The sequence below is a fragment of the Rhinoderma darwinii genome, chromosome 4 (assembly GCF_050947455.1).
Source record: "Rhinoderma darwinii isolate aRhiDar2 chromosome 4, aRhiDar2.hap1, whole genome shotgun sequence".
Classification (NCBI taxonomy): Eukaryota; Metazoa; Chordata; class Amphibia; order Anura; family Rhinodermatidae; genus Rhinoderma; species Rhinoderma darwinii.
Window position 1 is genome coordinate 204,010,409 of NC_134690.1, and position 26,233 is coordinate 204,036,641.

Consider the following 26,233-nt stretch of genomic DNA (forward strand, 5'->3'; position numbering starts at 1 on the left):
CAGCGAGCAACTGGTCACTTGCAAATGAGAGTGACGCACCCCTTTCTAGTCGCCTGGACACCAGTCGTTGAGGGAAGCCGACTCTATTTTTTCGTACCGTCTCACAGGCCCCTGTATTCGCAGCATGGAGGGACTTATACAGGGGGACACTGGTGTAGTAATTGTCGGTGTACACATGGTACCCTTTTTGTAGGAATGGCACCATGAGTTCCCAGACAATTTTCCCACTAATGCCAATATCCTCTGGGCATCCTGGAGGATTAAGATGGCGGTCCCTGCCCTCATAAATGAAAAAGCCACAGGTGTAGCCCGTTGTGCTCTCGCACACCTTATAGAGTTTCACTCCGTATCGGGCTCTTTTGGAGGGGATGTATTGTCGAAACGATAGACGGCCCTTGAAGGACATAAGGGACTCATCTACCGCTAGTTTTTGGCCTGGGGTGTATAAATTGAAAAATGAGTCACTTAGGAGGGAGATTAGGGGTCTCAGTTTGTTGAGGCGATCATAGGCTGGGTCACTTCTTGGGGGGATTTGTGTATTGTCAGAAAAATGCATGAAACGCATTAGAGTCTCATAGCGCGTTCGGGCCATAACGGCTGCAAATACAGGCGTGCTATGGATAGCGCTGGTAGCCCAATAGGAGCGGATAGAGTTTTTTTTTACTATCCCCATGTTTAGGGTAATTCCCCCAAAAATTTTTATTTCAGAAACTGTTGTGGGGATCCATCCTCTGGCATAGCAAGACCTGGGATTTTGGGTGCCAAATTGCCTGGCGTATAAATTCGTCTGCTGGACGATTAGTTCCAGGACCTGATCGCCTATAAACAAATGAAAAAAATTATAGGGACTAAAATTTGAGACATCTGCGTTGATGCCTGGAGTCGCTGTAAATGGCAAAACTTGGGGGGAGAAAGCAATTGCAGGATCCCAAATTGCGGAAGGGACTGCAGTACTAGGCCCGTCTCCTGACGCTTCACCGCTGACCGCTGCGTCCACCACCATAGGGCTGGGGGGTCCAGTGGCAGAAGCAGAACTTGTGTCGCTTTCTGAGCCAAGTTCTGCTTCTGACGCAGTGTCCGTATCACTGCCGGAACCGCTAGAGCACAGCATGGCGTATGCCTGCTCTGCAGAGAACATTCTGCTGCGGCTTCTGCGGTTCATGTTCACCACACTAATAATTGTTTTTTTTGTTTTTTTTTTAGAAGACAAACAAAAAAACGGGGGTGATTACGTGTAATCTGGAGTGATTACTGGTAATCTGGGGTAATTACGGGTAATCTGGGGTAATTACGGGTAATCTGGGGTGATTACGGGTAATCTGGGGTAAATTACGGACAATATTCGGATAATATCGGAAAACACTGGCGAGTAAGTATGTGGTGTATTTTACAGTATAATACAGCACAAGATTTGTATAGTATTTCTCTCTCTCATCTCACAGATCAACTACAGTGAGAGGAGGGAGGGAAAGAGCACAAATCTTGTGCTGTATTTTGAAAATATGGGACTATGGTCACTGTGATAGGTATATCACAGTGACCATCTGATCAGGGACCAATTATAACGGTCCCTGATCAGTTTCCATTTACAGGCAGAATAGCTGCCTTTCACTGACAGCGCATGCGTGCGCCATTTTTTTTTTCCGGCGGTTGGGGGGAGGGGGGGCACGATCGGAGACCTAACAAATAGTTTTTTATCTCCTCTCACCAAACATTCATGGTGAGAGGAGATAAAAAGTCAGATTTCAATGCTGCATTAATTGTAACAGCGATCGCCGGTATTCGTTGAATACCGGCGATCCCCGGTTTGGGGACCGCAAACAACGGTCCCCAGACTGTGCTCCAAGCCCTCAGCTACCTCTGGTAGCTGAGGGCAGGGAGCTATCCCTCTGCACGGCGCCGCAATCTTAATTAGATTGTGTGCGCATGCGCGGGCGCCATTTTTTTTCTCTTCCCGGCAGCTGCGGGAGGAGAAGAGAAGGGGGACACGATCGCGGGCATCGGAGGCCCTTCAGGTTAGTTTTTTATCTCCTCTCACCAAACATTCATGGTGAGAGCAGATAAAAATGTCCATTTTCCACCGCTGCACTAGTTGTAACGGCGGTCGCCGGTATTCGTTGAATACCGGCGATCGCCGGTTTGGGGACCGCAAACAACGGTCCCCAGAGTGTGCTCCAAGCCCTCAGCTACCTCCGGTAGCTGAGAGCAGGGAGCTATCTCCTTTCACGGCGCCGCAATTTATTCTGATGCAGCGCCGTGAAAAGGCGTATGTATCAGAATAAAGCCCGTTAGTGGCCGCCGTTAAAAGGCGTATTGGCGGTCACTAACGGGTTAAAGTGAGTCGGAGTAACCCAATATAAAGTTCTGCTGTTCTATTAGGATTTTCCTGACATTTTCTTTGTTGCATGTTACAGCAAAAGCCATGGTCCGTAAAGAGCTTACAACACATCAAAGGGATCTGATTGTTGAAAGGTATCAGTCAAGAGAAGGGTACCAAAGAATTTCCAAGGCATTAGATATACCATGGAACACAGTGAAGACGGTCATTAAGGAGTTGATTACATTTGGCACAACAGTGACATTACCAAGAACTGGACATCCCGCAAAACTTGATGAAAAGACAAGATGAAAATTGGTCCAGGAGGCTACCAAGAGGCCTACAGCAACATTAAAGGAGCTGCAGGACTTTCTGGCAGGTACAGGTTGTGTAGTACATGTGACAACAATCTCCTGTATTCCTCATATGTCTGGGCTGTGGGGTAGGGTGGCATTACAAAAGCCTTTTCTAACAAAGAAAAACATCCAAGCCCGGCTATGTTTTGCAAAGACTTACATCATGTCTGCCAAAAGCATGTGGGAAAACGTGTTATGGTCTGATGAGACCAAGGTTGAACTTTTTGGCCATAATTTCAAAGCTATGTTTGGTGCAAAGCCAACAGTGCACATCACCAAACAAACACCATACCCACAGTGAAGCATGGTGGAGGCAGCATAATGATTTGGGGCTGTTTTTCTGCAGCTGGAACTGTTTCACCAGAAGAAGATCAACGTTTTTGGAATGGCCCAGCCAGAGCCCAGACCTGAATCCCATTAAGAATCTGTGGGGTGACCTGTAGAGGGCTGTACACAGGAGATGCCCTCGCAATCTGACAGATTTGGGGCGCTTTTGCAAGGAAGTGTGGGCAACAAGTGTCAAGTCAAAATGTGACATGCTGATAGACTTCTACCCAAAAAGACTGAATGCTGTCATAAAGTCAAAGGGTAATTTAACAAAGTATTAGTTTAAGGGTGTGCATATTTATGCAACCACATTATTTTTGTTCTTTATTTTTATTTTTCCACCCTAAATAAGTTCATTTTGTTTTTCAATACAATTGTACAGGCGTGTGTAGACTTTCTATATCCACTGTATATGTCTGTGTGGTCACCCAGTAGTTATTATGTGAATTTCAGCCTTTTATAGTTCAATATATTTTTATTGTAAAATAAATAAAGTACAATATAGTACAATACATGAAAGTAGTCTTGTGACATTGTTAAACACAACATACTGGCTCATTAACAGAGTTTTACAAGTATAGTTATGTAAAATTTTACAGCAATTAAACAGAGGGAGGAAAAGACAAGGTAATGTCATAATGCAAATTGTTTCTTCAAAGGTATTCGGCATGTTATTCAGAGAAAGAGTCAGTGGGAATAGCACTTGTCAACCATGAGTCAAAACGAGCATATGACCTAAATGTCACTCATTGGTTCCAAGTTATATGAAAGGAATCCAAATGCCCATCATCTTCAGCTCTAAGTTCCTCCATGTGAATAATGTGGTTGAGGGCCTCCACCCATTGCAGGCGTGTGGGGGCTATAGTGGATTTCCACAGTGGGGGGATAATTTACCTTACCGCCATTATAAAGGGGCAGAGCAAACCCTTTTTAAATTTGTTAATCGGGCATGTAAACATAGATAATAGAGCTTGAGATGGAGTCAGGCTGTTCTGGTCCCGCATAGGAAGTTATGTAAATTAGTTATATCTTGCCAAAGGGTGACTATGGGCTGACATTCCCACCAAATATGCAACATAGATCCCACTTCTTGACTACAACCCCAACGCATCGGGGATACCTGTGGATAAGCTTTATGTAATTTGTCAGGAGTCCTGTACCATTATGACAAGATCTTGTAATTAAATTTTTGCAGTCTGCTAGAGACGTCATTTTGTGAGTTAGAGAGTAAAATTTAGTCAACTGGTCTGATGAAAATTTCTGACTCAATGCTCTCGCCCATGAGAGGATAAATTGAGGAGTGAGGTCCTTCATCTCCCCTTTTAACAACACTCCATATACCAAAGAGATAGTGTGAGTCGGTGCTAAGGAAGAAACACATAGTTCCTCAAACGTGGTAAGAAGTTTGGTGAGACATGCACCATGGGCCAAGGAAGATATGAAGCTACGCAATTAAAAAAATGGCAGCCAGCTAGTAGGAGATAATCCCACAGTATCTGCAATGTCCGTTAAGGGCTTCACCCCATTTACTCCTACAACATCCCTAATCCTGGATAATGGTTTGGTGGATCTAAATTTATGATGCAGATTAGTGGAGAATCCTGGATTACCTATAACCGGAGTGAGAGGGCCTGGTACGAATACTAGCCCCGATGTAGCAGAAAATCTATACCAAGCCTTAAGTAAAGTAAAGTCTATAGGAAGGGCGAAAGGCCCATGTTGGAATTAGGGGATTTTATCGACCACCAGAATGCTCCTTGAGCCTGAACAGGATTTTGGTCTAACTCTATCTCTACCTAAAGTTTTGAGGGTTGGTGATGATGATGTCCAGTAGACATGTGCTAATGGTAGCTCTATGGTATATGTTGAAATCAGGTAGGCCCGTCCCACCTCGGAATTTGTGTTGGGTTAAGAAAGAATGTTTGATTCATGGTCTCGAAGGACGCCTAAAGAATGTTCTCAGTATACAATAGACTGGGTAAAATATCCATTTTTAGTACACTAATCCTTCCAAACCAGGACAAAAGTAAGGTGGACCAACTTTGGAGATCTTTTTCAATAGATTGCAACATTTGTTGGTAATTCAGAGAAAAAATGTGTCCTGTGTCTGAAGTGATACGTACCCCTAAATATTTTAAAGATGAGGAGCGCCACTTGAATGGGAAATTAGTTTTAAGACAATCAACTTCCTCCTGGGAAAAATTGATATTTAGAATCTCTGATTTCTGGGAATTCATTTTGAAGTTGCTGAGTTTACTATACATGTCAAATTCGTGCATTATTGAGGGAAGGGATTCTCTCGGAGATGTTACATATAACAACATGTCATCCGCAAAAAGGGACAGTTTGTGTGTAAGGCTACCAGTAGATATGCCTTGTATAGATGCATTGGCTCATAAAGCATTGGCTAAGGGTTCCATAGCAAATAAGTACAAGAAGGGAGACAAAGGGCACCCCTGCCTAGTCCCATTGCATATTACAAAGGGGCAAGATAGGAATCCGTTGACACGAATCCTCACAGTGGGTCGATCATATAATGCCCTGATGCATTGTATCATCCTAGGTCCTAAGCCGATAGAGAGTAGGGCTGCCTCTAGGAACTTCCAGTTAACCCTATCGAAGGCCTTTTCTGCATCCTGCAGAGAGCAGGCAGAGACCAGAGCCTGAGTGACGAGCCCTTGCTATAAGGGATATGGTTTTAATGGTGTTATCTCGAACTTCACGGCCAGGTACAAAGCCCACCTACTCTCTGTGGACCAGGGCAGGTATTAATGGCTGTAAACGCAGGGCTATAATTTTGACATATAGTTTCATGTCTTCATTAAGTAGAGATATGGGTCTAAAGTTCCCACACGCTGTGGGGTCTTTACATGGTTTGGGTAATACTGTGATGTAAGCCTGTAGGGATTGGGGAGGAAAATGGTCAATTTGGGAGATAGCGTTCAATGCTGCGAGAATGATTGGGGAGATCTTATCACTAAATTTTTTAAAGAATCTTGGTTAAACCCATCAGGTCCCGGAATCTTTCCTAACTTAAGGTTCTTTATTGCGTATAACACCTCGGAGTCAGAAAAATCTCGCTCTAGTTCCGTAGCTGTCTCTCCGGAGATGGGTGGAGGGGAATCGCTGAGCAGGTAACTTGAAACATACTCAGTATTTGAGCCTTGTGATGAAATGTCTGGCTCGGGAATATTGTGTAACTAGGCTACAAGCTGAAGGGAAGGACCTCCAAGGTAGTATTCTCAGGAATACTACCTGTGCCATGCGCATCACAGGAAAGAAAGCGGGAGTTCAGGGAGTTAAATGCATGGCTTAAGTCTTGGTGTAGAGGAGAAGGCTTTGGGTTCCTAGAGCACTGGGCTGACTTTTCATTGGGGTACAAACTGTATTCTGCAGATGATTTGCACCTACATCAAAGGGGATCAGCTGTGCTGGGGGAGAGAATTCTAGCTGGGGTGGTGGAGTATTTAAACTAGGGGTGAGGAGGGAGGCCAATGTAGAAAATAAAGGGGTAGTCAGGTTAGAGAGGGGTCAGATTTTATTGGTGGGGGGAGAAACAGACTGTGGGGAGAGGACTAGACAACAGGATAAGGAGATCCTTTTGTTACAAAACATCAGTGTAAATAAAAATGCACAAATAATGTCAAATAATCACATTTCTGATAATAAAAGTGAAAAAGTGAAAGGCAAGTTAAAGTGTATGTTCACAAATGCCAGAAGTCTAGGAAGCAAAATGGGGGAGCTGGAGGCCTTGATACTGGAAGAAAATATAGATATAGTTGGTGTTGCTGAAACATGGCTAGGCTCTTCACATGATTGGGCTGTAAATCTACAGGGTTTTAGACTGTTTCGGAAAGACAGGACAAATAGGAAAGGTGGTGGTGTATGTCTGTATGTGAGAAGTGATATGAAGGAGAGTGTGAAAGAGACAATAATGGGTGAAGACTGTGAGGAGGTTGAAACCTTGTGGGTAGAACTAGAAAGGGAGGTAATCACTGAAAAATTTATAGACCAACAATATAACTGAGGAGATGGAAGGTCAGCTATATAAACAGATGTAGCAGGCTGCACCGGCGGGTACTGTAGTGATAATGGGAGATTTTAATTACCGGGATAATAATTGGTGTCATGGTTCGGCTTCTACTGCAATGGGGAGACATTTCCTCAACCTGTTGCAGGAAAATTTTATGGGCCAGTTTGTGGAAGACCCGACTAGAGGTGAAGCTCTGTTGTATCTGGTCATTTCTAATAATTCAGATCTTGTTGGGAATGTCAATGTTCGTGAAAACCTTGGTAACAGTGATCACAATATAGTTACATTTTACCTATACTGTAAAAAACAAACACAGGCTGGGAGGGCAAAAACATTTAATTTTAATAAAGCCAATTTCCCCAGGATGAGGGCTGCAATTCAGGATATAGACTGGGAAGAACTAATGTTAAATAATGGGACAAATGATAAATCGGAGATTTTCAAATCTACTTTGGGTAATTATAGTGCAAAATTTATTCCTATAGGTAACAAGTATAAACGACTAAAATTAAATCCCACGTGGCTTACACCTTCTGTACAAAGGGCAATACATGACAAAAAAAGGGCATTTAAAAAATACAAATCTGAGGGTACATCTGTAGCCTTTTTAAATTATAAAGAGCTTAATAAAATCTGTAAAAATGTAATAAAATTAGCAAAAAGACTAAATGAAAGGCAGGTGGCCAAGGATAGTAAAACAAATCCCAAAAAATTCTTCAAGTACTGTATATAAATGGAAAAAAGCCAAGGTCTGAACATGTAGGACCCTTAGATAGTGATAATGGGGAGTTGATCACAGGGGATCAAGAGAAGGCAGAGTTACTAAATGGGTTCTTCAGCTTTGTATATACAACAGAAGAAAAAGCAGCTGATGTAGCCGGTGCCAGTGCTGTTAATATATCAGTTGATATACTTGATTGGATGAATGTAGATATGGTCCAAGCTAAATTAAGTAAAATAAATGTGCACAAGGCCCCGGGACCAGATGGGATACACCCTAGAATTCTTAAAGAGCTTAGCTCAGTTATTTCTGTCCCCCTTTTCATAATATTCAGAGATTCTCTAGTGACTGGTATAGTGCCAAGGGACTGGCGCAGAGCAAATGTGGTGCCTATTTTCAAAAAGGGCTCTAGTTCTTTCCCGGGTAATTATAGACCAGTAAGTTTAACATCCATCGTGGGGAAAATGTTTGAGGGGCTATTGAGGGACAATATACAGGATTATGTGACAAAAAATAGTATTACAAGTGACAGCCAGCACAGTTTTACTAAGGACAGAAGTTGTCAAACTAACCTGATCTGTTTTTATGAAGAGGTGAGCAGAAGCCTAGACAGAGGGGCCGCTGTGGATATAGTGTTTTTGGACTTTGGACTCATAGACGTCTAATGGGTAAATTAAGGACTATAGGTTTAGAATGTATTGTTTATAATTGGATTGAGAATTAGCTCAAGGACCATATCCAGGGAGTTGTGGTAAATGATTCCTACTCTGAATGGTCCCCGGTTATAAGTGGTGTACCCCAGGGTTCAGTGCTGGGACCACTATTATTCAACTTATTTATTAATGATATAGAGGATGGGATTAATAGTACTATTTCTATTTTTGCAGATGACACCAAGTTATGTAATATAGTTCAGTCTATGGAAGATGTTCGTGAATTGAAAGCAGATTTAAACAAACTAAGTGTTTGGGCAGGGCATCCAGTTGGCAAATTAAGTTTAATGTAGATAAATGTAAAGTTATGCATCTGGGTACCAACAACCTGCATGCATCATATGTCCTAGGGGCAGCTACACTCGGGGAGTCACTTGTTGAGAAGGATCTGGGTGTACTTGTAAATCATAAACTAAATAACAGCATGCAGTGTCAATCAGCTGCTTCAAAGGCCAGAAGGATATTGTCGTGTATTAAAAGAGGCATGGACTCGTGGGACAGGGATGCAATATTGCCACTTTACAAAGCATTAGTGAGGCCTCATCTAGAATATGCAGTTCAGTTCTGGGCTCCAGTTCATAGAAAGGATGCCCTGGAGTTGGAAAAAATACAAAGAGGAAGCTAATAAGGGGCATGGAGAATCTAAGTTATGAGGAAAGATTAAAAGAATTAAACCTATTTAACCTTTAAAAAAGACGACTAAGGGGGGACATGATTAACTTCTATAAATATATGAATGGCACATACAAATAATATGGTGAAATCCTGATCCATGTAAAACCCCCTCAAAAAAAAAAGAGAAAAAAAAGGTTCAACCTGCAGAGGCGACAAGCCTTCTTTACTGTGAGAACTTTGAATCTATGGAATAGTCTACCGCAGGAGCTGGTCACAGTAGGGACAGTAGATGGCTTTAAAAAAGGGTTAGATAATTTCCTAGAACAAAAAAGTAATACCTCCTGTGTGTAGAAATGTTTCCCTTCCCTTTTCCCGTCCCTTGTTTGAACTTGATGGACATGTGTCTTTTTTCAGCCGTACTAACTATGTAACTATATGTAACTATGTAATTATGTATAATTTAGTATAATAGGAATGAAATTCCCCAAGAATGTCGTTGTTAGAGTGGACCATACCTTATCAGATGAGTTAATAGAGAATATGTGTTTTCGAGGAGACCGGGGATGTATCGCCCTGGCCAACCATGCCCCACATTTATCTCCGTACTCAAAGAAGCCCCTTTTAACCCTATCTCTGAAGCTTTGGGATCTTTGTTCTAGAATGCATAAGATCTCTTGTCTGATAGAAGAGATCTCCGATTTGAGGGTCTCCGATGGAGAAGATTTGTTGCTAGTTTATTTAAGCCCTAGAGTTTGTGGGTACGTTCCCTCTTGAGTCTGGCCCCATGTGAAATAAACCCCCCCTCAGCACACACTTAAGTGCTTCCCATTTAAGCGGAGCTCTTTTGGAGTCCAAGGAATGACAATCAATGTGTGATTGGCAAATGCAAGTTTAAGAAAAAGGTATCTGCCCTCTGGATCACATTTAGAGTCAAGGATAGTATGTGTGAGTGATTTATGTCAGGCTATGGAAACTCCACCAGCTCTAGCAGCTGGATGCTGACTATGATGCCATGACGAAAAATAGCTGGTGGGGCACTTGGGAACCTCTCCCACTCGAAAATACGCCTCTTGAAACATAGCAATATTCACCTGTTTTTTATGTAGTCTATATAGAATCTGTTTTACTGGGATAATTCATTTCTCTGACATTAAAAGAGCAAAATGATAAGTTATCATTACTATACACCTATACTCAAAATATCACAGAATATCAGTTAGGAAACACTGGGTAGGACACAAGAGTGAAGGAGGAGGGGGAGACAAAGACAAGACAAATGTAAAAGGGGGAAACAAGAAAACAAACGAAACACAAAGGAGAACTCGTGCCGTTCTCTGTCAAACTAAACAAAGCAAATGCAACACTCGGTGCTGCGGTCCCTAGGTGGGGAAGTGAAAACTGATACGAGACAGGGCTTCTCCAGAGACGCCATAATGCAGGAGACCTTGTTAGGCCCCATGATTGGCTTCAGGCAACAGGGTGAAATAACTAGTCATGGTATGAATACACGAAAACAATAGAAAACAGGAATATGCATACAGTACATATTAGCTAAGTATGAGAGGTAAACTTCGTGACCAGTTGAAATACATAAAACTATATAACATGGTGATATTTCGAATAAGAACATCTTCATTTAGGAAATTCGAAACCTCGAGGAATCAGGAATCCTGAACATCTCAGGTTGATGTAGCCCTGTTTTTTTTGTGATCCCTTTGAGGTTTTGGGCGAGCGACTTGCAAAGTCTCCCTAGGAGGAGAAATCGGGATCATTGTCGAACGAGATCAGTCAGGAATAGCTATCATAGGTAGATCAAAAGTCCCCAGGATGTTTGGTAAATCGCCCAGGTTTCTAAAAGCTGCAGATTTTCCATCTTTGTGGGCTAGGAGTTAGTATCCCCGTCTGTCAGAAATGTCTTTATTCCTGAGAACAACCAATAATGGTTTTAAAGCTTTTCTCAATTGTAGGGTGCGATGAGCCAGATCAGGTAGAAATTGGATAGGAATGTCCTTGTAGCATAAGTCATCGGATTCTCGTGCTCACCTTAAGATTGCCTCCTTGTCTTTGTAGAAATGTATCCTAAATATGATATACCTAGGACGTGAGGAATCGTTGGATTTGGGTCGTAGTGCCCTATGTATTCTGTCAATCTCGAACGGGCGGTCTTTCGGTCTCTGGAGAAATGTGCCAAATAATTTCTGAGCCCATGATTCCAAATGACTTGGGCCTACCTCTTCGCTCAGACCTGCAATACGGAGAATGTTCCTCCTATGGCGATTTTCTATATCGTCGATGTGAGTTAATATATCGGTTATTTGGGTCGAGTGTTCCTGCAGAACTTGTCTGTGTAGATCCAGCGTGTTAAATGTGGTCTCCTGTATTTCCTCTACTGCAGCCACTCTGAAGCCCACCTGATGTATCTCTTTTTGAATAACTTCCATATCACGTTTGTGGGAAGCATTGAGAAACAGACCTCCAATTTCCTCTCTCGTGGGCATGGATCTTATATGGGCCTTCCAGTCCCAGTCCTCGGCTTGCTGGTGCAGGCGTTTTGGGGTTGAACCTTCGTCTTTCTGCGGACCATGGCCTGAGTTAGGTAACTGTGAGTTGCCTGTGCCATGATGAAAATGATGTAAGGGTCCAGAGCTCTTCTGAGATGCGTCCTATCCCGCCTTCAGTCAGCCACTCCCCCCCCCCCGATTGCAGCCCTTTAAGAGTTTTTGCAGGCATGTCGTGATATTATATTGAATTGGCTTTATGAAAAATTGGTGTCCTTAACCAACTTCATGCAAAGGTAATGGTAGACACATCTGTATGTGGCACTAGAGATACAGTTTCCTTCCTTCTGGAGGAGAGCTATTTTACAAATTCAGTGACTGTAATTATGTCAAAATGAATGAATTTACCTATTACAAAATTGTTTTCATGATTTATGATATGCCAGACAATGGACCATACAAAATGCTGATATGTATCTATTTCTTCATTGGACAATATTGAATATTCTGTTAGAACAATGTAACATAGAGTGCTTATTTCCATGCATATAAACTACCAATACACCTGGATTAACTGCCTTAGTGAAAATAAATTCTGAGTTTTGATTCTCTTAGCCTGCTAAAGGACACTTTTAGGAAATGAGCAAATTGATGTATTAATTTTCTGTTTTTAAAACTGGGAGCCAAATTATAGAATATATAGTCAAATATCAGCGATCAAGTTGCCCTTTGCTGTCTAACTATATTAAAGAGAGTTAGACTTTTGGCATTGAATAAATGTAACTTATTAAAAGGGCCATGGCTATTATAGAATTTCCACAGTTGAATATCCTATTCTGTCATATACAGTTTAATTATGGCCGGTATTTGAAATCTAAATCTTATACGTTTTCCTCTTTCTTTTTAGGTTAAATATTGAAGGATTCTGAAATAAATACTTTATTGTTAAATTATTTTGCCAACCACACTATTTGGAACAAGCCTAGTTGCAACATACGCATTTATGGTATGTTTTTTGCATATTTTTTATATTTAGGGAACACGTAAAGACCACCTGTCACTAGGTTATATAAGTTGAACTGGTTAACTAACCTGAATAGCGCTGTCTCCCTGATTCCAGGGATGTTTTGTTTTTTCCCCTGGATCTGCCATTCTCCCGTTCCAGAGATATGGCCCACTACAGTAAACTACAGCAAATCAGCATATATGGATCCAACACAACAGTGGGCCATATCTCTGGAACGGGGGTCCACGAAGAAAGAAAGAAAGAAACAAACAAACAAACAAACAGCGCTGGAATCAGGTAGACAGCGCTATTCAGGTCAGTTAACTAGTTCAACTTATATTTTTTTTAAGCACCACGGTATAACACTTCAGGGATATTAATCTGTCCAGATAGGAAGCATAAGTGATTGTGAATCAATTTGATCTGGTTTGGTGCAAATGAATGTGAAAACGGGTGCACTAGAGAGACATCAGACAGACAACCACTAAAAAGGGAATGGTTTTACAGGTGGTGGCCACAGACAATTCCTCTGTCCTAATCCTTCCTGACTGATTATTCTTTAGTATTGCGTTTTGCTAGTGTCCTGGTACACTTTAACAAACCGAACAATACCCCAATTGGTACTAGTGGTCCTAGTGACTAATTTTAACAAAACCAGAAAAAAGAACAAGTCACGACCAGGTAATTGAAAAAATACAAACAATCTTTATTAAAGTCAATTAGACACACAGAAAAAAACATATAACAGTTATACATAATAAAATACCATACACCCTCAAACAGAAACGGAATCCGAACATAAAAGCAGAGTGGCCCCCCAGATGTACAAATGGTCCAATACCTCCTATACATGGCTAAAGTGCATACATATAGATTACTGAGCAGGTGCTAGGCGTGGTACGCCCTGCACAGATGGACACATAAGTGCAATATAAAAAAGTATATATAAAGTGCAGTCCTAAGTATACATAACATGCAAGGCAATATAGTATACCTACACCTACGTAGCAGGAGATGAAAATAGGAGACCAGGACCGGGAGAGGGGACCTCTGCTTAACCCGACGCGCGTTTCGCTGGTGCCTGACGAAGCACCAGCGAAACGCGCATCGGGTTAAGCAGAGGTCCCCTCTCCCGGTCCTGGTCTCCTATTTTCATCTCCTACTACGTAGGTGTAGGTATACTATATTGCCTTGCATGTTATGTATACTTAGGACTGCACTTTATATATACTTTTTTATATTGCACTTATGTGTCCATCTGTGCAGGGCGTACCACGCCTAGCACCTGCTCAGTAATCTATATGTATGCACTTTAGCCATGTATAGGAGGTATTGGACCATTTGTACATCTGGGGGGCCACTCTGCTTTTATGTTCGGATTCCGTTTCTGTTTGAGGGTCTATGGTATTTTATTATGTATAACTGTTATATGTTTTTTTCTGTGTGTCTAATTGACTTTAATAAAGATTGTTTGTATTTTTTCAATTACCTGGTCGTGACTTGTTCTTTTTTCTGGTTTAGTGTCCTGGTAGCAGCATGCAAAGCTATTTTGCCTGTCACAATGACAGATACATGACACAATTAATTAAAGTCAAGGGGGGAAATTTATTGTGCACTCTGCGACAGTTTTCTGGCGTAGAAAATTCGCAATCTGCGTAAAAACGAAGTTAGCGACTTTTGCATTTTTAAGCCTCCTGTAGCGTACACGGCCGCGGATCGCCCATCCTACTCACCCCTTGGCGGCAGCGGCCATGGATCAGTGAGTGCTGGCCGGCATCTCCTTCCTAGGAGACGCCAGCCCTCACTTCCGTTCCACTCTGCTGTGTCCCTTAGGGTGCGCGCGTACACTCGTGTCCGGCCTTAAAGGGCCAGCGTACGCACATGAATTATATTACAATGTAACCCTAATTACTCTAGACTATAAAAGGGGCCCTGCCCTTTCACTCCCTGCCTGAGCGTTGTGTAATGTCGGGGTGGGGAGACAGACAGGTGAGCCCTAATCTACCCGCCACTCAGTCCCTGTCTACTTGCACGGCCCTTCCTAGGCGACGGCGTACAACTGGGCGACGGTCCCTACGCTCAATAAGTCACGACAGACAAACAGACAAGGGTATACACACGCTAAGGGAAATGGGGCAGTTGCGAGGTACCAAACAAAGAGCAGGAGCGTAGTCAGTAAAGCCAGGGTTAATTTGAAGCAGAGGTCAATAGTACTAGCAGGAACAGCAGAGTCGGGAAACAAGACAGAATCACAGGCAAAGGAAGAGCAGGAAATGAAGTTATAAATAGACCGAGGGCGGGAGCTAGCTCCGTCTAGCCAGGCTGTGATAGGTTCTCCCACTCCTCAGCCTACCAGCCTGAGTGGTAGCAGATCAAGTCACTCTATCAGACCTAGGAGCAGATGCAGACTGATTAACCACGGGCGTCGACACAGAAGCTGTGTCTGGCAGATCCTTTACAGTACCCCCCCTTTTATGAGGGGCCACTGGACCCTTCCTAGGTGGACCTGGCTTATTGGGGAACCGAAGATGGAACCTCCTGAGCAATACCCCAGCGTGAACATCCCGGGTGGGTACCCAAGTCCTCTCCTCAGGCCCGTATCCTCTCCAATGGACCAGGTACTGGAGGGAGCCTTGGACCATCCTGCTGTCCACAATCTTGGCCACCTCGAATTCTACCCCTTCAGGGGTGAGAACAGGGACCAGAGGGTTCCTCGAGGTAGCCAAGGACGGGGAGCAGCATTTCAGGAGGGAGGCATGAAACACGTTGTGTATTTGAAAAGACGGGGGCAACTCCAGCCGGAAGGAGACAGGGTTAAGGACCTCAATGACCTTGTACGGTCCTATATACCGGGGAGCAAATTTTTTGGACGGAACTTTAAGACGCAAATTTTTTGAAGACAGTCACACCAGATCCCCGACCACAAACAAGGGGTTAGCAGAACGTCTTCTATCTGCCCGAGTCTTTTGTATGCTCTGGGACGCCTCTAGGTTCTTCTGAACCTGGGCCCAGACTGTACACAGTTCCAGATGAACTACATCTACCTCGAGATTGTTGGAACCACCAGGTGAAATGGAGGAGAACCGTGGATTAAACCCAAAATTACAGAAAAAGGGGGAGAGCCCTGACGAGGTACTGACCCGGTTATTAAGGGAAAATTCGGCGAGGGGAATGAAGGAGACCCAATCATATTGACAGTCGGAGTTAAAACACCTTAAATATTGTTCTAGAGACTGATTAGTCCTCTCAGTTTGACCATTAGTTTCAGGATGGAAGGCAGAGGAGAAGGACAGATCAATCTCCAACTTTTTACAGAAAGCTCTCCAAAACAATGAAACAAATTGTACCCCTCTGTCAGAAACAATATTGACAGGAACCCCATGGAGACGCAGGATGTGTTTGACGAACAAGGTAGCTAACGTCTTGGCATTGGGTAGTTTCTTGAGGGGCACAGAGTCGAACATCTTACTGAAGCGGTCTACTACCACCCACACCACCGACTTGCCTTGAGATGGAGGCAGATCGGTGATAAAATCCATGGAGATATGGGTCCAAGGTCTCTGGGGAATGGGCAAGAACATAGTAAGCCCGCTGGTCGGGACCTGGGAGTCTTGGACCTAGAACAAATTTCACAAGCGGCGACGTAGGCCTTAACGTCTTTAGGCAACCCAGGCCACCAATAGTTTCTAGCAATGAGGTGCTTGGTACCCAGGATTCCTGGATGGCCAGAAAGTGCAGAGCCATGATTTTCCCTGAGTACCCTTAGCCGGAATTGCAGGGGAACAAACAGATTGTTCTCAGGAAGGTTCCCGGGAGCTGAACCTTGATCAGCCGCAATTTTGGAGACTAAGTCAGAATCAACAGAGGATATTATTATACCTGGGGGCAAAACACAAGCAGGATCTTCCTCCGAAGGAGGGCTGGCCATGAAGCTAATAGACAGTGCATCAGCTTTAATATTTTAAGACCAAGCCCTATAGGTGACCACAAAGTTGAATCTAGTAAAACACAACGCCCATAGAGCTTGTCTCGGGTTTAGCCTCCGGGCAGATTCTAGGAAAACCAGATTCTTGTGGTCGGTAAGGACCGTTACCTGGTGCCTAGCCCCCTCCAAGAAGTGGCGCCACTCTTCAAATGCCCATTTAATGGCTAAGAGTTTGCGGTTGCCCACGTCATAGTTACTCTCAGTGCGCGAGAACGTCCTGGAGAAGTAGGCACAGGGACGGAGATGGGTGAGGGACCTGGTACTCTGGGACAAGACAGCACCCACTCTCCCATCGGAGGTGCCAACCTCCACGATGAAGGACTCAATTTGGTTAGGCTGAATCAGCACTGGGGCAGAGATAAAGCACTTCTTAAGGATCTCAAAAGCCTGGACCGCCTCCGGAGGCCACTGGAGGAGATCAGCACCTTTGCGAGTAAGATCCGTAAGAGACTTAGCGATGACCGAGAAGTTAGCAATAAATCTCCTGTAATAATTAGCAAACCCCAGGAAGCACTGTAACGCTTTCAGGGAGGCAGGTTGTACCCATTCAGTCACAGCCTGAACCTTGGCCGGGTCCATGCGGAATTCATTAGGAGTGAGGATTTGACCCAAAAATTGTATCTCCTGCACCCCAAACAAACATTTTTCGGATTTAGCAAAGAGTTTGTTTTCCCGAAGGGCCTGGAGCACCTTCCTGACATGCTCAATGTGGGAGGACCAGTCCTTGGAAAGCACAAGTATGTCATCAAGGTACACTACAAGAAATACCCCCAGGTAGTCTCTTAAAATCTCATTTATGAAATTCTGGAAGACCGCGGGAGCATTACACAACCCAAAGGGCATGACGAGGTATTCGAAATGACCTTCGGGCGTGTTAAACGCAGTCTTCCACTCATCCCCTTCTCTGACTCGGATAAGGTTATAAGCCCCCCGAAGATCAAACTTAGAGAACCATTGGGCCCCCTGAACCTGATTGAAGAGATCAGGAATCAAAGGAAGGGGATACTGGTTCCTTACAGTGACCTTATTCAAGTTTCGGTAATTGATGCACGGCCTAAGACCACTATCCTTCTTCCCTACGAAGAAGAAGCCAGCACCTACCGGAGAAGTAGAAAGGCGAATGTAACCCTTGGCCAGGCTTTCCTGGATATATTCTCTCATGGCCTCACGTTCGGGACAAGAGAGATTAAATATCCTACCCTTAGGGAGCTTAGCTCCTGGTACCAAATCGATTGCGCAATCGTATTGTCTATGAGGAGGTAACACTTCGGAGACCTTTTTAGAAAAAACATCAGCGAAGTCCTGAATAAACTCAGGTAGAGTGTTCACCTCCTCAGGGAGAGAAATAAAATTAACAGAAAAACAGGACGTCATGCATTCATTACCCCATTTGATAAGATCCCCAGTATTCCAGTTAAACGTGGGATTATGCATCTGCAGCCAGGGAAGGCCTAAAACCAAATCCGACGATAATCCCTGCATCACCAGTACAGAGCACTGCTCCAAATGAATGGAGCCAACAATGAGTTCAAAAACAGGGGTATGCTGCGTAAAATAACCATTAGCAAGTGGAGTGGAGTCGATACCCACTACCGGGACAGGTTTAGGCAAATCAATCAATGGCATAGCTAGAGACATAGCAAATTCCACAGACATAATATTAGCAGAAGACCCTGAATCCACGAAGGCACGGCCGGTGGCAGACCTACCCTCAAAAGAGACCTGAAAGGGAAGCAAGATCTTATTAGGTTTCATATTTACGGGAAATACCTGTGCGCCCAAGCGACCTCCCCGATGGTCACTTAGGCGCAGAAGTTTTCCGGCTGCTTATTCTTATGCCTAGGACAGTTGTTCACTTGATGCTTGTCATCCCCACAGTAGAAGCAGAGACCATTCTTCCTGCGGAGCTTTCTATGTTGTTGGGGAGACACGGACGCCCCGAGTTGCATTGGTTCATCCGAGATTCCCGTGGAAGAACGAAGCAACGGAACCTCGGGAACCATCATGGGGGAGCCAGAGGAGAAAGCACAAAAACGTTCAAGTCGTCGTTCCCTGAGACGTCGGTCAAGACGTACCGCTAAAGCCATAACCTGATCTAGAGTCAGAAGAGGGATAGCTAACTAAGAGGTCTTTCAGGGCGTTCGACAGACCCAATCTAAACTGGCACCTCAAGGCAGGGTCATTCCACCGAGAAGCTACGCACCACTTCCTAAAGTCAGAACAGTACTCCTCAATGGGTCTCTTACCCTGATGTAAGGTCACCAGCTGACTCTCGGCAAAGGCAGTCTTGTCAGTCTCGTCATAGATGAGCCCGAGAGCAGAAAAAAAAAGGTCAACAGAGGAAAGTTCAGGGGCGTCAGGAGCCAAGGAGAAGGCCCATTCTTGTGGGCCGTCCTGGAGCCGGGACATAATTATACCCACTCGCTGGCTCTTAGAACCTGAGGAGTGGGGTCTTAATAGGAAATAGAGCCTACAACTCTGCCAAAAGGAGAAAAAAGTCTTCCGGTCCCCTGAAAACCAGTTAGGCAACTTGAGGTGGAGTTCAAGAAGTGAGGTGGAGGGCACTACCTGGTTAGCATCACGCTGGTTGCACCTCTGAGCCAGGGCTTGGACCTGTAGGGAGAGACCCTGCATTTGCTGAGCCAGGGTCTCAAGGGGGTCCATAGTTGTGTAGGAACCAGGGTAGAAAAGGTATATGGGCCTGTGATTATGTAATGTCGGGGTGGGGAGACAGACAGGTGAGCCCTAATCTACCCGCCACTCAGTCCCTGCCTACTTGCACGGCCCATCCTAAGCGACGGTGTACAACTGGGCGATGGTCCCTACGCTCAATAAGTGCACGACAGACAAACAGACAAGGATACACAGAAGCTAAGGGAAATGGGGCAGTTACCCACAGCAACACCGTGAGCAACAAGAGTAGTCAACGAGCCGAGTCAAACCAGGAGTGTACGAGGTACCAAACGCAGAGCAGGAGCATAGTCAGTAAAGCCAGGGTCAATTTGAAGCAGAGGTTAATAGTACTAGCAGGAACAACAGAGACAGGAACAACAGAGACAGGAAACAAGACAGAATCACAAGCAAAGGAAAAGCAGGAAATGAAGGTATAAATAGACCAAGGGCGGGAGCTAACTCCATCTGGCCAGGCTGTGATAGGTTCTCCCACTCCTCAGCCTACCAGCCTGAGTGGTAGCAGATCGAGTCACTCTATAAGACCAAGGAGCAGATGCAGACTGATTAACCACGGGCTTCGACACAGAAGCTGTGTCTGGCAGATCCTTTACACATTGTTTGTAATTCCCATGTTTGTCTTAGCAAATGGTTCATCAGTGTTTTCCTGTTCCCGAACCCTACTACCTGTTCCTGTATCCTGTGCTGTGTTGGTTCCTCGCCCTATCGAGTGTTGGAGTCGTGTTCTGTCAACGGTCACGCCTGCTATCGTACACCATGTCTGGTGTCATCTGCCACGCCTGATACCCTCCACCACGTGTGGCATCCTCTGCCGTCTGAAGTTCCATCTGTGCCTAGCCACTGCAACTGTCTGGACTATTCATGTAACCTTGTGCTGGACTTTTTATTGATTGGGTACTCTGTTGTTTGGCCAGCTGCCTCCCCGCTACGGCAGTGCGGCCTAGTGGGTCCACATATCCACAGATCGTGACACCTCCTTTGCAATTTTTTAAAAAAAAGAGTGAGGCTTAGAGGGGACGTGGCTACCCACAGCTTGACAAATTCACTATAATTTACACATCTTTTGCCACCCGTGACTCTTAATAAATTAGTCGCATTTTACTCCAACAATGTCTGGCTTAAGACTGGTGTATGAAACACTGGTCTTAATAAATTTCCTCCAATTAGTTCCACAGGAACAGTTTTGTTATTGTCTTTCGAGCAGAACAATGGAAAACAGAACGCAGATGGGAACATATCCTTATCTACTAACCATGAATTATACTTTTGTCTCGTAAAGTTGAACAAATATTAGTTACGTTATAAGTTAATTAAGAAGAGAACAATCTTGCTCTAATACATACATAAAGTATGTATGTCTCTACTTATTAGCATTAGTACGTTGTTTTCATTAAACATACGATACATACCTCATTGTCAGTTCCTACATCCAGCATTACAGGAAGACACTCTTGAGGCTGAACTCCTCCACATGCTGTGTATAGTGCCAGTTTACCAACAGGGATGCCCATGCCATAACTTCCAAGGTCTCCAAGACCAAGGATTCTTTCTCCATCTGTTATCACAACAGCCTGTAAAAGCGCACAATACAGAATATAGATAATGAACACGTGTTTTTGTCTTCATGCTTAATATCAATTAATTTTACCCAATGTATTGACTAACTAAACTGATGAAAAAGATAGGTAATAGCAGAATGCTATAGCATGCCAAATCAATGTGGCTAAATCCTCATTTATTTGTGGAATGCGGGGTAATGTGAGGTAAAATGTAGAAATTGCAAATTATATCATTAGTTCCTGATAAATTGAAGGCATTAGGCAAGGAATTTAAATTTGGCACAATCAAAATTGTACAATAACAGAGTATATAGAAACATTACAAAGTGTACGATACAAAAGTGTGTCAAATACTCAATAATAGTTGACATCTTAAGATCCACTTAACAAATAATGTCAGAACTTGACCTCTGCTAGAACGCTATGCACATTTGTAGCAATTGAAATCCAGAACTTGAAAACAATTCTGCCGCCGTACAATGTGTACTTGGTAACTGGAAGCCACTGTGTACCATTATAAAGATAAAGCAAAGCAGATTTCTTCTGAGATATTGTCAAATAATGTCTCATGTCCTTACAATTAAGATGCGTCCTTACATGACCTATTCAATCTGGTAAAAATCTCTAACCACTCACGGTTAAATAAAACTTAGCATACGTTACCTTAATATCATTCTCAGGCCATGATTTCATTAGTGTAGATATATGACCATGGTCATGAATGGTAATGAAGAGTCCTCTGCAGAGAAAAACACATATTAAGAACGTAAAGTCTATATTTGACAGGCAAAAGTCTGATGAATGCATTATGATTAACCGATGAGATCATCTATGAAAATAGATGTTCTTCCGATCCAAAAGGTATCATATCACACAACCATGCAAATGCAACACGTTTTTGAAGAACAATATAGTCCTATGTGGATATTAAGGACTTTTTTTTTAAGATTTATACTCCAGATAGAAGTGACAGAAAATTGGAGCAATATATAAATCGTTAGTAAAGACATAATATTCCTTTTCCAGGATTTAATATCAAGTAATAGAGATGTAATGAGAATCTATATTTATTTCTACGTACAGACATAGCAGAGCTGAGTTGATCATTGGGCTACATTTCAGTCATTAGGACGGCAGGCAAACTTTGCATGGTGATAAATATGAGTTTTCTAGGTGCTCAGAAGATAGTTATAAAACAAATATGGTTCTGCTAAACTGTAAAGCGATAAGATGCCATACATTATGTATTATGTTTCAATTTACATTATATCTCCAATACAATTAAATAAAATTTATCACAAACAATGTGATCTTTATTTTATGAACCTACGCTCATACATTAAGGCTACATGCACACGTTGCTTATTTTTCTGCGGAAAATACGCAGCAAAACCAAAAGAAATTTGCAGGAAAACCCAAGGTGCGTTTTTTACGTTTTGCTGCGTATTTCTTTAGATTTCGCAAGCAGAATCGAAAGATAAATTGACATGCTGCGGTTTAGAAAATTCGCACAGCAGGTCAATTTACGGGCCGAAAAATACCGCAGAGTGAACATGAGATTACCCTGAATCTCATAGACTTTGCTGGTACTGTATTATGCTGCGGTTTGCCGGACTCGAATACGTGCGACAAAACCGCACGTAGTACGCAACGTGTGCATTCAGCCTAAAGGGGTTGTTTCACAATGACAACTCCTGTCCATATGCCCTATTAGAATATGTGGACCACGCAGAGGGGGTTTCCCCTCTGTAAGACCCGTTCCTGCTCTGGTGGTAGATCGACGGCGATGCATTCTGCTGCGGGGTAAATGTATTGCTAGAGACTTTTCACCCTGGCAGAAACAGCAGATCTACCAAGGGTTAGAGAAGCCAGACAGGCGGCGATAAGCTGGTCTTCGGGATACAAGCCCTTTAAAGAGATATATATATTTTCCGACAGCTGTACTCGGTTTCCATCATTCACATAGACTTTATCTAGGTGGCAGCGCACATGCTCGAACTCCACTCCATTCAATGACCACCTTACTGCGGTCGAGAAGTGAGAAGGAACAGGGGGTTTGAGACCCCCATTCCAGCGAATAGTCGGGGTCCCATACATCAGCATGTATTCTGTTAGCAAAGAACCGCAAAATGTTCTACCCCATAAACATGCATGCTTGGATCGGTTTTAACACTCCCCTTGTCACCCTTTAAGGTGTCTCTCTACACACTGTGACAATGCCAGGACAGATTGGACAGTGTCAGACTGTGTAGGGGAATGATAACACCCAGTTGTCAATAAATTCATAGATTTCCAGGAGGAATAACAGAGGAATGGCACAATGCAGTTCTAAGAAAATATGCTCCAGCATTGTTATTTCATGAGGAATGCAAGTATTTACTCAAACAGACATGTCCGGAGAGGTGGCAGGTCCTTTTTAAAGAACTTTTAAAAAGCCTTTTTTTCAGCTTAAAGAGGCTCTGTCTCCACATTATAAGTGCCCTATCTCCTACATAAGGAGATGGGCGCTGTAATGTAGGTGACAGCAGTGCTTTTTATTTAGAAAAACGATCTGTTTTTACCACTTTATGAGCGATTTTTAGCTCTATGCTAATTAGTTTCTTAATGCCCAAGTGGGCGTGTTTTTACTTTAGACCAAGTGGGTGTTGTGGAGAGAAGTGTACGACGCTGACCAATCAGCGTCATGCACTTCTCTCCATTTTTTTAGAAATTTCTCTGAGCATTGCACGGTCTGACCTTAGGATGAATTTACTGATATCTTTCCTCCTTGTCATTGTGCTAACACACGTCCGAATGCTCCAGACCAGCAAACTGCCGAACTTCCGCTTTTCTAGAGGTGGTCACACCTGATGATGACCAATTACACCAGGGCTTTCAATTAGCAGCACCTCAATGCTACTTAGTCTCTTAATTCCTATGGAAGCTGTAAGGGTATGTGCACACGATAACTGCATTTTCGTCTGAAATTACGGTGCTGTTTTCAGGAGAAAACAGCTCCTGAATTTCAGACGTAATTGCATGTACTCGCGTTTAGCGGGGCGTCCATTACGGACGTATATTGGAGCTGTTCTTCATTGGATTTAATGTCTTTTGACAGCGATACGTAAAATTACAGGTCGTCGGCACAGTACATCGGCAAACCCATTTAAATGAATGGGCAGATGTTTGCCGACGTATTGGAGCCGTGTTTTCAGGCGTAATTAAAGGCGTAAAACGCCTCCATTACGCCTGAAAATAGGTCGTGTGGGCCAAGCCTAAGGGTGTACTATGTTTTTCACACATGGCTTTTGCATTTTAGCCTAGTTTTTGTTAAATAAATAATGACCCTATGTAATTTATCATGTGTTGTTGTACATCTGAATTTGTATTTCCCTAATCTTTAGATCTTCTAAGGACCAGATGTTTTTTTTTATGTCCTGATACATAAAACCATAGAATTCAAAGAGGGTGCACTTTGTTTTTTTTCATGACTGTAATTATGCATGTACAGTGAACGAAATAAGTATTTGATCCCTTGCTGATTTTGTAAGTTTGCCCACTGTCAAAGTCATGAACAGTCTAGAATTTTTAGGCTAGGTTAATTTTACCAGTGAGAGATAAATTATATTTAAAAAAAAAGAAAATCACATAGTCAAAATTATATATATTTATTTGCATTGTGCACAGAGAAATAAGTATTTGATCCCCTACCAACCATTAAGAGTTCAGCCTCCTCCAGACCAGTTACACGCTCCAAATCAACTTGGTGCCTGCATTAAAGACAGCTGTCTTAGGGTATGTTCACACGGCCTATTTACGGACGTAATTCGGGCGTTTTTGCCCCGAATTACGTCTGAAAATAGCGCCTCAATAGCGCTGACAAACATCTGCCCATTGAAAGCAATGGGCAGACGTTTGTCTGTTCACACGAGGCGTATATTTACGCGCCGCTGTCAAATGACGGCGCGTAAATAGACCCCCGCGTCAAAGAAGTGACCTGTCACTTCTTTGGCCGTAATTGGAGCCGTTATTCATTGACTCCAATGAATAGCAGCGCTAATTACGGCCGTAATGGACGCGGCGTTCAAGCGCCTGCACATGCCGGTACGGCTGAAATTACGGGGATGTTTTCAGGCTGAAACATCCCCGTAATTTCAGCCGTAACGGACGCCCTCGTGTGAACATACCCTTACATGGTCAGCTGTATAAAAGACTCCTGTCCACAGACTCAATTAATCAGTCTGACTCTAACCTCTACAACATGGGCAAGACCAAAGAGCTTTCTAAGGATGTCAGGGACCTGCACAAGGCTGGAATGGGCTACAAAACCATAAGTAAGACGCTGGGTGAGAAGGAGACAACTGTTGGTGCGATAGTAAGAAAATGGAAGACATACAAAATGACTGTCAATCGACATCGATCTGGGGCTCCATGCAAAATCTCACCTCGTGGGGTATCCTTGATCCTGAGGAAGGTGAGAGCTCAGCCGAAAACTACACGGGGGGAACTTGTTAATGATCTCAAGGCAGCTGGGACCACAGTCACCAAGAAAATCATTGGTAACACATTACGCTATAATGGATTAAAACCCTGCAGTGCCCGCAAGGTCCACCTGCTCAAGAAGGCACATGTACAGGCCCATCTGAAGTTTGCAAATGAACATCCGGATGATTCTGAGAGTGATTGGGAGAAGGTGCTGTGGTCAGATGAGACTAAAATTTAGCTCTTTGGCATTAACTCAACTCGCCATGTTTGGAGGAAGAGAAATGCTGCCTATGACCCAAAGAACACCATCCCCACTGTCAAGCATGAAGGTGGAAACATTATGTTTTGGGGGTGTTTCTCTGCTAAGGGCACAGGACTACTTCACCGCATCAATGGGAGAATGGATGGAGCCATGTACCGTCAAATCCTGAGTGACAACCTCCTTCCCACCACCAGGACATTAAAAATGGCTCGTGGCTGGGTCTTCCAGCACGACAATGACCCGAAACATACAGCCAAGGCAACAAAGGAGTGGCTCAAAAAGAAGCACATTAAAGGTCATGGAGTGGCCTAGCCAGTCTCCAGACCTTAATCCCATCGAAAACTTATGGAGGGAGCTGAAGATCCGAGTTGCCAAGCGACAGCCTCGAAATCTTAATGATTTACAGATGATCTGCAAAGAGGAGTGGGCCAAAATTCCATCTAACATGTGTGCAAACCTCATCATCAACTACAAAAAAACGTCTGACTGCTGTGCTTGCCAACAAGGGTTTTGCCACCAAGTATTAAGTCTTGTTTGCCAAAGGGATCAAATACTTATTTCTCTGTGCACAATGCAAATAAATATATATAATTTTGACTATGTGATTTTCTGTTTTTTTTTTTTTTTATATAATCTATCTCTCACTGGTAAAATTAACCTAGCCTAAAAATTCTAGACTGTTCATG

At 43.4% G+C, this 26,233-nt stretch overlaps 1 protein-coding gene across 1 annotated transcript in view; it reads right to left on the bottom strand.

The window, feature by feature from the left end:
• Positions 1 to 26,233, bottom strand: part of ME1 (malic enzyme 1) — a 341,544-nt gene that overhangs the window by 225,282 nt on the left and 90,029 nt on the right. Inside the window, exons 4-5 of the mRNA XM_075864168.1 lie at positions 21,485 to 21,560; positions 20,672 to 20,833 (exon numbers count right to left, since the gene is read on the bottom strand). Coding sequence (XP_075720283.1) covers positions 20,672 to 20,833; positions 21,485 to 21,560 — 238 coding nt within the window. The remainder of the gene's footprint in view (positions 1 to 20,671; positions 20,834 to 21,484; positions 21,561 to 26,233) is intronic.